The sequence below is a fragment of the Enoplosus armatus genome, chromosome 3 (assembly GCF_043641665.1).
Source record: "Enoplosus armatus isolate fEnoArm2 chromosome 3, fEnoArm2.hap1, whole genome shotgun sequence".
NCBI lineage: Eukaryota > Metazoa > Chordata > Actinopteri > Centrarchiformes > Enoplosidae > Enoplosus > Enoplosus armatus.
The window spans coordinates 12,031,368-12,046,646 of record NC_092182.1 but is presented as its reverse complement, the minus strand read 5'-3'; the positions used below and the strand labels follow the sequence as shown (position 1 = coordinate 12,046,646).

At 42.6% G+C, this 15,279-nt stretch overlaps 3 protein-coding genes across 3 annotated transcripts; 1 reads left to right on the top strand and 2 right to left on the bottom strand.

Moving 5' to 3' along the window:
- Positions 1-3,046: 3,046 nt before the first annotated feature.
- LOC139282949 (sorting nexin-5) lies at positions 3,047-8,262 on the bottom strand. The gene is made up of 14 exons (XM_070902864.1): positions 8,071-8,262; positions 7,762-7,872; positions 7,493-7,600; positions 6,490-6,550; positions 6,207-6,331; positions 5,078-5,161; positions 4,917-4,991; positions 4,762-4,792; positions 4,517-4,604; positions 4,382-4,421; positions 4,209-4,295; positions 3,997-4,086; positions 3,709-3,774; positions 3,047-3,613 (listed from the first exon to the last, which is right to left on the bottom strand). Exons 1-14 carry the CDS (start codon positions 8,074-8,076, stop codon positions 3,476-3,478), a joined length of 1,110 nt encoding a protein of 369 aa, XP_070758965.1. The 5' UTR covers positions 8,077-8,262; the 3' UTR covers positions 3,047-3,475.
- A 315-nt stretch (positions 8,263-8,577) lies between these two features.
- LOC139283337 (dnaJ homolog subfamily B member 9-like) lies at positions 8,578-9,661 on the bottom strand. The gene is made up of 2 exons (XM_070903334.1): positions 9,404-9,661; positions 8,578-8,947 (listed from the first exon to the last, which is right to left on the bottom strand). The coding sequence occupies exons 1-2, from the start codon at positions 9,639-9,641 to the stop codon at positions 8,640-8,642; spliced, it is 546 nt and encodes a 181-aa protein (XP_070759435.1). The 5' UTR covers positions 9,642-9,661; the 3' UTR covers positions 8,578-8,639.
- Positions 9,662-10,159: 498 nt separating this feature from the next.
- On the top strand, positions 10,160-14,312 carry zc3h10 (zinc finger CCCH-type containing 10). Its single transcript, XM_070903045.1, has 3 exons — positions 10,160-10,286; positions 10,696-11,902; positions 13,308-14,312. The coding sequence occupies exons 2-3, from the start codon at positions 10,757-10,759 to the stop codon at positions 13,818-13,820; spliced, it is 1,659 nt and encodes a 552-aa protein (XP_070759146.1). The 5' UTR covers positions 10,160-10,286; positions 10,696-10,756; the 3' UTR covers positions 13,821-14,312.
- The last annotated feature ends 967 nt before the right edge of the window (positions 14,313-15,279 follow it).

The window sequence follows — 15,279 nt, the reverse complement described above, 5'->3', positions numbered from 1 at the left end:
CAAAGATGGCTGTGACGATAAAGATCAGCAATGTGGACCTCTTGAAGAGGGGAACCAGTCAGGGGAGGAAAGAAAGAATTTCTGATCCATTACAGCCATTATATAGTTGTATCAAGCAAATTAACAAATCTGTGATCAACATGTGTATTATTTACATTACTTTGCATTACATTTTTAGTTGTTAATCTTTGATTTTCAAAGTCAGTAATCAAAATAGTTAAGCCTGTTTACATATTATGACCAGATGTTGCAAAGAAGTAGATGAATAAAATGAAAGCACCGTCTGAAGACATAGGAGCAGGCAGATGAATTATGTACCCCAATAAAATATATTATAATTATTTGATTCTTGAATATTTTGTCAAGATAAAACATGTCCACTTCAATTCTTGTGACTTATGTTCATTCATTCATTTATTATGGCAACATATAAATCACCCAGAGCAGATGGATCACTGAACACGCCAATGAATGAGCAAGCAACAATAAAAAAAATACCTCCTGTGTAAACACTTCAGATTTTCACTTCATCAAAATCTGCTCATCAACTGTGGCCTGTCTCCATATTTTTCACCAACAGACCGTCATACACATCAAACCGGTGTAGTGTGGCCTCGTCGGGATGGCTGACTCACAAGGCCTTGTCACACAGTGTATTCAGACAAGCTATTGCCTTCACTTCACACTTGACAAACAGGTCTCTGTACGGCCATAGGGCGGTGTGCTGAGTGCTGCCTTTCCACCAGTAATGAGCTACTTTAGCAAATAAGCTCTGAGTGCATGTTTTCAATGGGATGCACATTCACACACACACACACACACACACACACACACACAGAGCGTTGCCATGATCTCCCCGTCCTTGATCTGGGTCATGCTCTCAGCAGTTGAGAAGGGCTCCAATTTGTGTGTGTGTTTGTGTGCCCGTGTGCACTCACCCTGTACGCTAGTTAGCTGCTGCAGACACAGAATGAAAGCACCAGAAACGTGGCTCCCCTGTTGTGAAATTCATCTGGTATAATGCAGTGACAAACAGCAGGGGCTTTGAGTAATGACGGACAGAATAATGTTGCAATACATAGAAACACACATGGCGTTTTCTATTTGTATTGCTTACTGTAAGTATAACATAATGTATTTTCTTATTATCCCACACGTCTCGCAGGCTGTGTGATTTCCTCAGGTAGATAGAAGCATTCAGATAAAGAAGTAAAAACCACGGAATCATAAAAATGGTCCATAAACTTCTTATGTTTAACTTTTACTGCGCCTCATTAAAACCAATAAACCACAAAAATGAAGTGCAAAACCTAAATGGTGAAATCGCTGGATTAATGATCAATAAATGTGTGTGCTATAAGGAGAGTGAATGTCTTTTTGTTACCACCTCAACATAAAATGGAGTACTAAAAGCTAGACAGGCATTCCAGTGACCAGCAGGCGATCTGACATAAACGTTCATTTTGCATTTCCAATAAATTAGGAGATACAGGGAACAATTGTGTGAATGTGAAAAAAGCTCAAGCTGCTGAGGTACAATTTGTATTTTCTCATGGGACTAAAACAAAGCACGTTCCTACCACAGCTGTCTTTGCTTTGTTTTAAGCAGTTTTAAACAGGTCAAGCCTGCAGTACTAACTTGCACGCTTGGGGACTATTGCTTTTTGGAACACTAGCGCACATTTTCAATTTGTTCACACATTTACACGTATGGGACTATCCAGGGAAGGGATGGCAATGTCGTTCTGACAGTTGGTCTGTCTGATCAGCGCTGAAATATCTCAACAAGTATTTAGAACATGGATTGCCATGAAATTCCAAGGTATTCCCTGAGAATGAGTCCTCATGACTTTGGTGATCCATCAACTTTTCCTCTAGCGCCACCATGAGGTACTCATTTGTGGCTTTGAGTGAAATGTCTATTGGAGGGGTGGCCTGTAATTTGGTACAGACATTCATGTCCCACTCAGGATGAATTGTAATCATTTTCATGATCCCTTAACTTTTCAGGTAAAATATTCAAATTTTTGTCCAATACTTTGGTTTATGACAAAATAATTTCAAAAGGAATTTCCACCAGCCTCAGTTGTACTTTGTGTTTGGCGCTAAGCAACAAACGTTAGCATGCTAACAAGCTAAATTAAAAATGGTGAACATGTTAGCATGCTGACATTAGCATTTAGCTCAAAGCACCACTGTACTCTAAGTTTAAACCCCATACATGTGTATTGTTCTGTTACCTAGACCACCAAGACAAAAAAACTCTCTACCCTAATTAAATATATAAAAAATAAAATAAATTTATTTGTTGTTTGTGAGCATTGTGGGAATGTATCTGCGGCTGAGGAGGAGCAGTGGTTATGAGGGAGGAGGATGCAGATAAAGAAAGGATGTCAGGTTACAAGACCATCAGGTTAACATGTATCCAAAGGGGAGGACAACATGTGTCATCCAATGCCAAGAGGAGGCAGCCTTTCGTTCTAACCAGGACAATTACCAAATTCATTAATTAATTCTGTTTGGGTGGATTGAAAACACACTCTTGGCTCTCCATGGCATGATTGCCCTTTATCTACTCCTTCATTGTCAAATGAGCCAAACCTCCTCTCCACCCTCTCTTCTTATGAGACCAGTCATCTATCTCTCTCTCTGACTCATTCCCTCAAATGGGAACCACTCCTCCTTATTCACCCAGCGGAGAGATTACAGGCCGGAACAGACGAGATGAAGCGCGCAGCAGTGCTGAGATATGGACCTCCAGTCCACAGCAGACAGAGAAGGGGAGGATGACATTGTGCTTATGTGCAGAAATTTGAGCTAAGTGTGTCATAGTTTAATGCCTGACCTCACTACAGGTCTCATAGAATCGCATGGAAAATAGAGTGATTGTGAGAGAGATCTAACAGATATTCACAAAGCCAGAATAGTTTCAAAAGCCAAACAAAAAAGCCAGCACACAGTGTCCTTGCTGCCATGTCCTTGCAGGAGCAGTCAAACCAACTGATTAATGATCCAGGAGTAAGAAACACACACAATGGCGAGCAGGTACTTTGGGAATCAATTCATCACACTTTATTTTGTGTGACCCCCAGCTGATGTAGTGGCTAGAGAGCAGCACAGTACACCCTCAGCACAAATGTATAGCGTAGTATGAAACACATACACACTCACACAAGTCCACTGCTAAGAAATTAAGACCATCATTTCTACAGAGGCTTTATTGGTATGAGTGTGATTGAGGAGCGACTGAGAGAAAGTAAGTGTGTGTGTGTGTGTGTGTGTGTGTGTACAAATGATAAGGATGCTGTTTGAATATCGGGAAGGTTTTCTCTTTTACATACATTTCTTTATTTACACTGGATGTAATTGAATCCATTAAAGCATCAGACTGCTTCACAACAGGATGAAGGACATGTTTGGGTTACCCCGTGCTATGTTTAGACACACTGAGGATGCTTCATTAAGAGTGGGGTCACTAGGCCATCCCTCTAAAGGCCTGCAGGTGCTGGTTGAACTGGTCAGCACTTTCTTTGGCTGTGCGAAGCTGCTTTTCACACCACTGAACCAGAGCTTGTTGCAACATCTCCACGCGCGCAGCCTGGAGTCGCGCAATCTGGGAGAAACACGCATGTTAATACACACAGTACATGGATGTCAACACACAGGATGTTACACAATACGCTGTTTTTGTCAAATTTGATGTTTTACCTCCTGTTTAGCCACTCCACAAATGTCATCAAACTCCGTCTCTGCTGCTTTCTTCACCTCCTCCATCTGATGAATATGGAGAGCATGTCATCATCATTATATACTTGCTCTTCATCAGATTGATACAGATTATACTTGCATCTAATGTCTTCTCATCTCTCAGTGGTCTATCATCAACTCCTGAATCATTTCAGCAGAACGTTACTGACACCTGCTGGTCACAAGAAGGCATGTACACCTGATGAGGAGTGCGTTCTTGTAATACATGGATTGGGTGCAGACACTCACGGTAGCCTTCTTTACAGGTTTGGCCTTCTCTGCGTTCCTCCTGGCAGTCTCTAACTCCACTAGTTTACAGGTTCTCCTGAAGAGCATTTCCTGCATTGGACATAATAATCATGTTACATGTCACATCTGCAATAGGAGGCCAGGATTCAAGGTTGATGGAGAGATGACACATTAAGATGAACATAAAATGACTTTAGAACTAGAGGACACACCTTTTCTGCCTCCTGGTAGCGTGACTCCAGGTCCAGGCCTAGCCCAAGAGTGCTCACATTGTTCTCAGCAACACTTGTCACGTTTTTCTGCACACACACAAGCACGTTAGTTGGCAATACAATGATGCATTGCGATGTAAACCCATTTCTACTAATAAGGACAAACAACGTACCTTCATAGAATCAAAGACTTCTGATAATTTCACACAAGCCCTGTAAGAGGAAAGTGTTGTCAATTTTTCTACTTTATTGTAAGAGTGGCATTAACATGTGATATTGGCCTGGGACCAATACTATTATTGTCTCACTTCGAGAAAGCCTGTTTATCAGGATCCTCCCCTGGTTCCACACAAAGATGCAGAGCAGCTGAGAAGTGCCCACAAGCGACAGCTATTTCTGCAAACAAATAGAACACTAATATACCACGTCCTCCTATAAACTGTTGAATCTAAACACACATAAATCCCAAATAACGCCAACTGACGAGCACGTCTTGTCTGTCCTCCCAAACTTTACATGAAGGGGTACTTTGTGAAAGCAGCAGTGTTCTTACTTTGCTCAGTTAGCACCACATCCAGGAATCTCTGCAAGAACAAACAAAAGCTTAGGATTAAAAAAAAAATCAAACAGGACAGTGAGTCTGGGTGTGTGAGAGAAGAAAGAAGGGAGGAGGGCAAACAGACAAAAACAAACAGGTGACTGGCTCACCTCAGCTGCAGTCTTGGTGCAGCCAGTTAGAACAAGGTTATGATCACGTTCAGTTTGAAAGAACTCATCCACATCCTGCGGACACAGACATTACAGCATTAAAACCTAACATACAGGCGTAGAGGCTGTAAATGCTGTTTGTGTGAGTCCCAGTTGTGTACCTTATGGCCTTCTTTCCTCATCTCTCCCACAGCTTGACTCAGCCGGTTGAAAATGTTTTTCCTTGCTCTCTGTCGGCCTGGAGGCTACACACAAGGACGCAAAATAAGCTGGAACGTTTTTAAAGTCAATACTGTTTAACATGAGAGGAAGTCTACAAGACAGATACACTCTGCTAACAACAAACTGAAACCAAATTAATATTAGAAAATGGGTATTGGGCGCATACGTTTCGGAATCAACACACAAACACACATTTTTGGATAGATTCGTTTTTTGGCTCATACCACTCCAAAATCTGCTTATGCTTGACGTACAGCATTCCAGACTGGGTGAGAGTCAGCCTCAGTCAGACAGGAAGTAACTTACTGTATCATCATCAGGACCTGGACCACGTCCAACTCTGACACAAACTGACTTTTACACAGTGAAGAGATAGTATCAGTGTGTGTGTGTGTGTGTGTGTGTGTGTGTGTGTGTGTGTGCATACATATATGCATACCTGTGTTTGAAATAATGCTTTGTAAAGTGACATCTTTATCTGTAGGATTCTTTATATTGTCATATCATCCTGTTTCTCCTCATATCTTGAATATGCCACAGCAAATGAATTTTTAGAATACCCCTCTAAAACAAAGGTTTTAGGGAAACAGTGTGTTTGTGTTTCTTTGACTCAAGCATCAGGTGAGGTTTCAGTGCACTCATTCTGTTGTTGTCTGTGTTGTCTTTCCATTCCGTTATCTACGGATAAAAGTTGCACGAAAGCTGCGTCCCAATTCAGGGGGCGCCTTCTTTAAAGTCCACATTGCATCCCTGATAACAGGCCCATACAAAAGCCTGAGTTTTGAGGACACAGCTGGTGTATCATGTTGGTCACTTGTTAAATATTGTATGAATGAACCATTAGTTCTGGTATGAGGCCACAGGCAGAAACTATGATGATCATTTGCAGGTGCAGCCCACTGGCCTTCAGTCCTCCGTATATTTGGAGGGAACTATATTTGTCACGTGAAGTTTAACGATTTATTATTCGTCTCTCTCGTACAAAGGAATCACATTGCACCCTTTTAGTAACATAAAATTCTTTCTTTTTTATTTAAAAAAACAGGCTGTTTATTTGTGTCCACTTACATCTGAGCTAGTCAGGAAGATCTCCACAGCTTTATTTTTGCTGAGTATGGTGTGTGCAGCAATCTGCTGGAGGAAGGTTTCCAGTGCTTTACAGTATGGCTGCCAATCACCTAGACCAAGGAAGCCTGCAGGAAAACCAACCAACGTTTTGATCATAACACTTCATATCACACTCAACACTTTACAATTGAATAGATATTGAAATATATTTGGTTAATTTTACTTTAAAATCTCACTTTCAATTTTATTTTTTTGTATGGAGGTGGTCTTCAGATGTACTTACCAAGCTGTTTCATAACCTTGGAAGATGCATTCACCAGAGCCTTTGCAGGAAGAGGAGGAAACTGGGAGAAAAAAACAGAGTATAATTTTATCATTGTTTTCTGAAGCACAATTTCTTTTTTTTTTTTCCCAAAAACAAAACTTTCTTTCATTAGGCGCTTGGCTTGGGAGAGGCACCTAAATAAGATTAATAGTGTGCTTGGGTTCACAGTATACAGCACGCCCTGGATCAGATATTACACAGCATGCACTTGTGTAATACAACACAAACACAATCCCGTGGCACACATTGTCATACTAGGAAGTAGTGTACAAAAAATACTTCCTGAAAGGATACTGTTGCATTTTCTTGAAATAAACATCGAACCACAAAACCTCTTGTTAATTTACTACAGGACTGGGACAGCTGGCAGAATGACAGCACCAAAATACAGCGTCCTGATTATAAAGGAAAAGAAGATGTAAAGAAGCGAAAGAAAGAAGCATTTTAAAAGAATAAATATAAATATACTCCCCATAACTTGGATGGCAGTAGCACATTTCTCAGGTGCAAAAACACTGTCATGTTACCACTTGTAGTTAATATAGTCCGCAGTTTAGCTCAAATTCTGAACACACCCAATTCAGCATTGGTGATGGCAGTTAGAAAAAAAGATAACATAAAGCAGCATGCACACTTCCAAAAGGAAGTTGTCAACAGTTCCACAGAATCCATGTGTATATTTTTTATTTTCTATTTCTTATTTTTATATTTTGTACATACCTTTAGTTCTAAATTATGCTATTTTTCTACTCTGGAATGGGAGCACCGGTACTGTACAATTTCCCCCTAGGGATCAATAAAGTATTTCTGATTCTGATTCTGATTCTGATATTTCGTTTTTTTCCTTCACTGACTGAGCAAACAGCGCACTCCAGTGCTATTCTTCTAGACCTGTTATTGTCAAAAAAGTGTGCAGAAGTTTAGAAGTCAGGATTGTGCGTAGATGAAATAAAGTACTGACTATGACTCCCTGTATCCCGGGCACATCCTCCAGAGAGAACAGGTGCTGCTGCAGCCATTCAAAATCATCATAGGTCCGGTCCACGTGGTACTCCCCTGTCCCAGACAGCTGGCACATACATGAGAGACAACATGTCATCTGAGCATTGTTTTTGCAATATCATGATTCAAACAAATCAACTGGCCTATCCTGGTGGTTTGCTGCATTAATATAGATCTGATGTTAGCAACACTTGCAGCAAATAACAAGTGAATTAATCATTTTCTCACTTTCTGAGATACAATCAGGAAGGTGAGCGTGTCCCCGTCTTTCAACACCTCTGTAACCTTGATGTTATGACCATGGACACTCAGAGTAGATGTCCCTTCTTTTACCTCTTCCTGTAATAAAACAAATGTGGTTCGCAATATTATCAATACAATAGCTTGGAGTGAATTCACAGTTGTTGCAAACTGATTTTAAAGGCAATAACAAAACTTCACTTAGCCTACACTGTATATGTGAATGTCTGCATGTAGTAAAAGGCTGTCACATGATACTCAGAGGTTGTCAGAAAGAACATGTTCAGGCAAACTTACCATCATTGTCAAGCTTGTAAGTTAATGTGTCCAGGCTTTCTTTTATCTGCTTTGTAGAATGCTTAAATCTCCTTTTATCTCGATAAAAAGTGCGTAAAGCTGCAAAGATCTTTCGTCTTATGTTGGCTTTAGTGCGCTCACATGCCAACTGCTGAGCAGGCACAGGATATCCTCTGGGTCAAAGTGCGCACTGGTCCTGTGAGAAACAGAGTAAAACAGTGCCAAATCTAAAGTGCTGGCGCAGGGAAAAAGATGACTAAATAGTGCGTTAGCCAGTAACTCAGGACCTTCGACACACCCACACAGGAAAAGTGGCATAACGGTCCAATCAGTTCCCCCAGCTGTCAACCTTACAACCTCACGAGCCTGTAAACAACCACTGAACTTACAAGTTATCCCATAAAAGAGGCAGAGTACTCACAGCTCCCTAAGGGTCTATTCAGCTGCATTTCTACATACTGAAGAGAAGACACAGACACTGAGATGACAATTTAATATGGAGGCTTTATTATCAATCAAATACAATACATTTAAACCTAACAGTCATACAGGGTCAAGATACTGGATATCTAGTAGTGGTGCTCTTCTTCATTTTCATCCCCATCCCCAAAATAAAAGCTGAAGCCAGGATCTTCAAAACTGAAATATTCATATGGACCGTCCTCATCCTCCCCGTCTTGATGAAAGCTCCAGTGGAAGTGTGGCTCCTCCACAAAGGGAATATCATCAAAGTCATGGAAGAGGTCGGCAAAACTGAAGTGGAAGCTCGCCTCGTGTTCGTCCTCAGGGTCAACAGAGGCATCATCTTTTAGGAAAGCCTCATGGCCCGCACTGTCGTACAGCCTCCTCTTCTCCTTGTTGGAGAGCACCTTGTAGGCTAGAGGAGGAGAAAATAAAGGAACACTTTATGGGTTGACCTTCAGAGATGCATGGTCTTCACTGGCCAGGAAGGGTATGATAAATTGTAATCTGAAAAGTAACTAGTAACTTCAGCTGACGGACAAATGTAGTGAAGTAAAAAGAACAATAGTAGAGTAGAAGTATAAAGTACTCAAATACTAAAGTACTTAAAATACTCAAGTAAAGTACAAGTACCTCGAACTTGTACTTAAGTACAGTAGGGCCTACTGGAGTAAATGTACTGAGTTACATTCCACCCCTGGTATTACTGGGTCTACCTTAAAAACAAGATTGTATTTATGAAGCCTACCTATCAAGAGAATAAAGAAATCATCTGTTTCGAAAGCGATAAAAGTCATTTCACTTGTGTTAATAACATATACAATATAACTTGCACTCTGAAAAGGTTCATTGTGTTGCAGGCATGTTTTACCTTCAGCAATCTCTCTGAAAGTCTTCTCTGCATCGGTGCTCTTGTTCTTATCGGGATGGTATTTTATGGCAAGTTTGCGGAAAGCCTTCTTTATCTGGCTGTCCGTTGCTGTTGGCTCAACATGGAGAGTATCATAGTAATTTGTGCTTGTCTCCGGGGCAGCAGGCAGGGCTTCAGATAAGCAGAGCTGCAGGACCACGCAGGCTTGCATCCAGTGAAGAACACTTTGCAGTGCCATGCTGGGCGCCAGAGCAGACACAGCTGTTACACAAAGTAGTTATCTTGTGGCACAGCTACCTTGCGGCTTGACAGCTCATCTTCATATGTACACAAAGCTATCTAGTCTACACGTCAGCTGTAGCAGCACTCAGCAGGCCAATGGGCTCCTCACACAGAATACTTTACTTACTCAACTAACAGCTTTCAGGCTCAAGATGTTACGCCTATTTCAGCCGAACTACGCACAAAACGTGGTAGTGAGAGTGCATCAAAGTAAATGCAACTTGTTCCATAGCTGCTACTTCAAACTTAGCTCATCGTCGTTTAGCGATAGTACTGCCACTGTGTTCTATGAGATCTTTTAACCGTGTATGAATTACTTTCCGGTGAAAAACAGTGAAACATGTTTTAGTGCAAATCACTAGCATCACCACTAGAGGCCAGAAAACACTAAAACCGTCTTCTTCGTTGGTAACGAAAGATGCATCAAGAAATGTGATAAACAGCACCGGAGCCTTGAGGAATTGACGAAAATAACACACGCCTGGTTGTTGTCGTTAGCAGCTGTCACGTTAGCTGTGTACATTTCAGAGAATCCGAGCAGGGCGTTTCTGCATGGGAGTTACTCGTCTGTTCTCTGGATCCTGTTCCTAGTTTCTATTTGGTAAGACAACGTTAGCATTTAGCCTGTTAGCCAGATAGCGTTCGCTAGCTAACATAAGCCTAAAATGGTGCCCGTCATTTTAGGCATATTTATTTATGTATATGAGACGGCAGTGTGTGCTTTATTTACCGACAGCGAACCTGTGCATTTAATTTAGCTTCGTGAATCAAATATCCAATCTTCTGTCATGTTACCAAAGCTCATCCGGTGACAACAACAACACTAGATATGGTCACGTGTTAATATTTCAGCGCTCGCCTTATCCAGTTGAACCATAGTACTGTACTTCTAAAGCTAATATCTCAACTTGGGTTTATGTTTTTGTCTTGCAGATCTGTGAATAGGAGATTGCACTACAATGAAAGAGCTATTCATGACTTTTTTACTTGTGTATGTGAATGTTTGCCAGGTCACGTCAGCCCCCCTCCTACACATGAGTGCTGTTTTCTCCTCGCGCTGGGCCGAGCGCCATGCCTGACCGGGACAGTTCCTACCTGTCAGGTGGTGGTGGGAGTGCTGGTGGTCTGAGTGAGGAAGGAGGGCCTGGGTCTGGTTTGGCAGGGGCCTCGGCAGAGGGCAGAGGAGGTTTGGGAGGAAGTGTAGGAGGCAACGTCTCTGGCTCTGGGAGCATGGGGGGAGGAGGGGCACTCGGAAATGGCAACAACTGTGGGAATGGTGGGGGGCAAGGTGCAGGTCTGGCGCTGGACGGTGTCTGCAGGGACTTCATACGCAATGTCTGCAAGAGAGGGAAGCGCTGCCGCTTTAGACACCCAGACTTTAATGAGGTGCCAGACCTGGGAGTGCAAAAGAACGAATTCATCTTCTGTCATGACCACCAGAATAAGGAGTGCATGCGCTCCAACTGCCGCTTTGTCCACGGATCTAAAGATGATGAGGACTATTACAAGAAAACAGGAGAGCTACCCCTCAGACTAAGAGGGAAAGTTGCAGCACGACTGGGCCTGTCCCCCATGGATCTCCCCCATAGCCGTGGGGAGGTCCCTATCTGCAGAGACTTCCTGAAGGGAGAGTGCCAGAGGGGCAATAAATGTAAATTTCGCCATGTCAAAAAAGACTTTGAGTACGAGCCTTCCAGGGTTGGAGTGGGTGGTGTTGTGGGGCCAGGTGCCAGTGGAATGGTGAATGCTGGGGTAGGGATAGGTGGTGGTGTAGGAGGAGGTGCCTGTGGAGGAATGCAAGGACTTGTAGGAGGTGGAGGTGGGAATAATATGATGGGGATGGGTTGCCCCAGCCTGGGTGGTTGCAGAGATCCAGTTATCTCAGGCGTTGGGGGAGTAGGTGGAGGTGGGATGACTGGTTGTCTGTCCATAAGTTCTTCAGGGCAGCGGCGTTATGACAGGAGCTCGTGCTCAGTTTATGACCCTCTGCTTGAAAGTGGGCTGTTTGATGCCACCTCCCTGGAGGCCTCTATGGACCACACTGCACTACAGTTCAAGAGGCGGCGGTTGGAGGGGCTACGCCTGGCAGATGGGAGTGGAGGTGGGCACTATGAGCTGGGACTTCAAGCCACCTTGCCAACCCGTCCTCTGGAGTACAGGTTCCTGGAGGAAGAAAACTCCTTGCTGAGGAAGAGAGTGGAAGAGTTGAAGAAGCAGGTTAGAATGAGAGATGGGGGGGGAAATCCTTGTATGAAATTGTACAGGACTGGTAAGCCTTTCCCACATGAATAGCACTTGTATTTCAGTCAAATCTAAACACGTGGTCACTATTATTATGAAATCTGATATGTCTGATTTGACTGATACCAGATACAGTGATGTGCAGAGTGACAGCCACATTTGACAGTATAATGCAGTGTAAAGTGTTAACAAAGGCAAAGTCCTAACAAATAAGTGAATTTTATTAGCTCAATAAAGGTAGCATATATTGTGGGCTGTTATATCAGACTGCATTATATTGTCAGATGTACTTCATATTCTTCCTGATTTACTGAATGAATGTATATGGTCCTTTCACATGATAGTGTCATATTATATTATATTATATAGTGTTAAATTCAACTTTAGTCACAAGGACTTCAGTTGGATTTTAATATATCTCACTGCCAAAACAAAGGTAAAGTTTCTTTGAGGGCTGCACAGGAGAGATTTTAACAAAGCAAATCATTTGCATCCAACACAAGACTTTTCTCATCTAAAGTTACCACAGCATCTGATGGCCAGCACATCATGCAAACATCTTTATTACATGGAAAAGCCAACTGAACAAACTGCTATTAGGACCAGAAGTTTGAAGTAGAGCTGAAACAATTTTGAACTAAATTCACATACACAATTGAAAAGTTGATGGAAAATAAGCTTTCTAGTTTACAGGCTGTAAACCAAATGTCGGGAGAGGAGCTGTGTTCAAGCCACTTTTTCAATAACAGAATGTAATAGTTTATTATGGACTAGTCTGTGGTCAGGACTGGAAGAAAGTTTTGTTTACAGATGAAACAAAGTTTAAGGTAGTAGTAGGAGAGTTAATGCAAAGAGATGGCAGCATGTGAGATTAATGCTGTAACAAAGGCACTCTTTGTGACTTGAACAGGAGCAACAACTACCACAGAAAATATCACTTAAATTTGCACAGGCATTTTATTCTTTCTGATGGATTTATTTTTGAGCAGTAATGGCCGTAAACAAACAAACATCTGACTCTGAAGGGTTTTCCCTTCACAGTCACATGACTAAAACCCAAATTAATAGATTTAGGAACATCATAAGACGCAGACACACTCTGGGAAAAGTAAAGGCTGCTTGGTCATTCTGCACCAACTCAATAACTGCAATAGCTGTGTTTATGGTGGTTGGTGGACATACTCAATGTTATGAAATTATGGCTGTAAGTAAACAATCTCCTTTTTAACTTAGAGTAGCTATAATGTATTTGATGTGATTTCAAAAAAGGATAATAATTTACTAAAACTTTGTTCCTGATAAATGAACAGAGTTGCTGGCAGTGGAACTTTTGGAACCCAGTCCATTCTTTCTTTCCTAATCATTGTCTTGTGTGTCTCAGGTTTCAAATCTCATTGCCACAAATGAGGTTCTTCTGGAGCAGAACGCCCAGTTCCGCAACCAGGCCAAGGTGATGACGCTGTCCTCCACTCCTACCCCCACTGAGCAGAGTCTGGTGCCCCCTGTGGGTGCTGTAAGTTCCTACAATCACGGCATCGCCCAGACTCACACCACCCTGAGCAGCGCTGGACTGCAGCCTCGGCCTGTCACCCAGCAAGACCTGGTAGCTTCCACCGGCGCCCCTGCAGCGCCCCCGACTAATGCTGCCCCACCTACAGCCCCTCCGCCCCACCTCAACCCTGAGATCACCCCTCTCTCAGCAGCCCTCGCACAGACCATTGTCCAAGGGTTGGCACCACCTGTTTCTATGGCACCGGTGGCTGTATCTGTGGCACCAGTGGCCGTCTCCATGACGCAGCCTCTTCCTGGCATCACCATGAGTCACGCCACAACCCCAATGGTGTCGTACCCCATTGCCAGTCAAAGCATGAGGATCACCACTCTGCCTCACTAACTGATTAATTGCAGGACTGTAGTACCCACAAGTCAGACTGTAGCATCCTTAACATAGTATTATTTTATGTGTATGAGACTCAACTGATGACAGAACAGCAACAGTGTCCTACCACCTAACAGAGAGGTATAGACACGTGTGCTTCGCCACCAGAGGGCAGGATGAAGACTGCTCTGTTCAGCCTCCCTCACTGTGTATTCTATGGCAACACCACAAATGCATTTTTCCTACAGAATGACTGACCTGTGAACAGCCTTTGAACCAAATGGATCTTTTCAAAAAAAAAAGGCACCAAAAAATGGCAACATATTGCAAATACGTGAGGTCATCCATCGTGTTTGAACCATTTCTGCACGACTGCTGTGCTGTCCTTGTGGGGACATGAAGGCCTTGGAAGCAGTTTGTGTTTATATTTTTGTGGATTGCTCTGGTGTAAATTAACTTTGGTACTTTGCACATTTAAAAAAAAAAAAAGAATAACAAACACTCAACAATGAATCTTGTGTTGTCTGTCACTTTGTTCACAGCGGCCTACTTTTACATTCACAGTCCACACAGGTAAGATAAATACGTTTTGCACACACACAGATACACAGTTTCTTGTGGCAAATGTTGTGTCTCATGGTAACATCCCATTGCTTGAGTTGTTTGGGTGGAGTCACGTTGTGTAAACTTGAATATAATACCCAATGCTTTCTCAGTAGCCTTATATCCGTGTGGCTCTTCAAACGAGGAATATTTTGGTTTTGGTGTACTATAAGCTCTGGGAGTCATGGCCCGGGCTCGTGCGCTCATACCGGATTTAGGGATTGAGGGGAATGCAAAGTCTGCTGTTTTAAAACAAACGGGAGCAGCAGAAAGTATTGTCTTGCAGTATTGATGGGTTAACGATTTGACACGAAGCAGCAGCTAAATGGCTGTGCAACAACATTTTCTCCTTGAAAGTCAGCTTTTCTATGCTTCGTCAGACAGGTACAGTAACGATTTAATAGATAATGAAAGTTACGTTTGAGTATCACCCGTGATAAAAGTGAAACATCGCGGATTTCGACAACGTAGTGCTGCAGTAATAAGGGTAATTACTACAAATTTGATGACTGTCTTGCTGCAGCAGCGAAAGAGTCAAAGATGCGGGTTGCTTTTTTTGCTTCAGTCAGTGGGCGTGTCTTCATCCAAATAACGGGACTTGGTGAGGAGCAGAAGTCGTCCTCGGCCACTTCTCCTGGACCTGTGCTTCTTCACTAAAACTGCCACTATTCACGGATAATAATTACGTTTCAATATCGTTAAAGAAGATGCTACACGGGCCAACAGTAAACTAGCTAGGTTAATGTTAGCTAGCTGACGTTAGAAATGAAACGATAGACTGACCGTTTGGTCCACCACACACTTCAACGGGATATTTTGCGTCCAACTGCAACGTGTAAGTGAGTATTTCTTGGCTTCAGAAGTCACCACT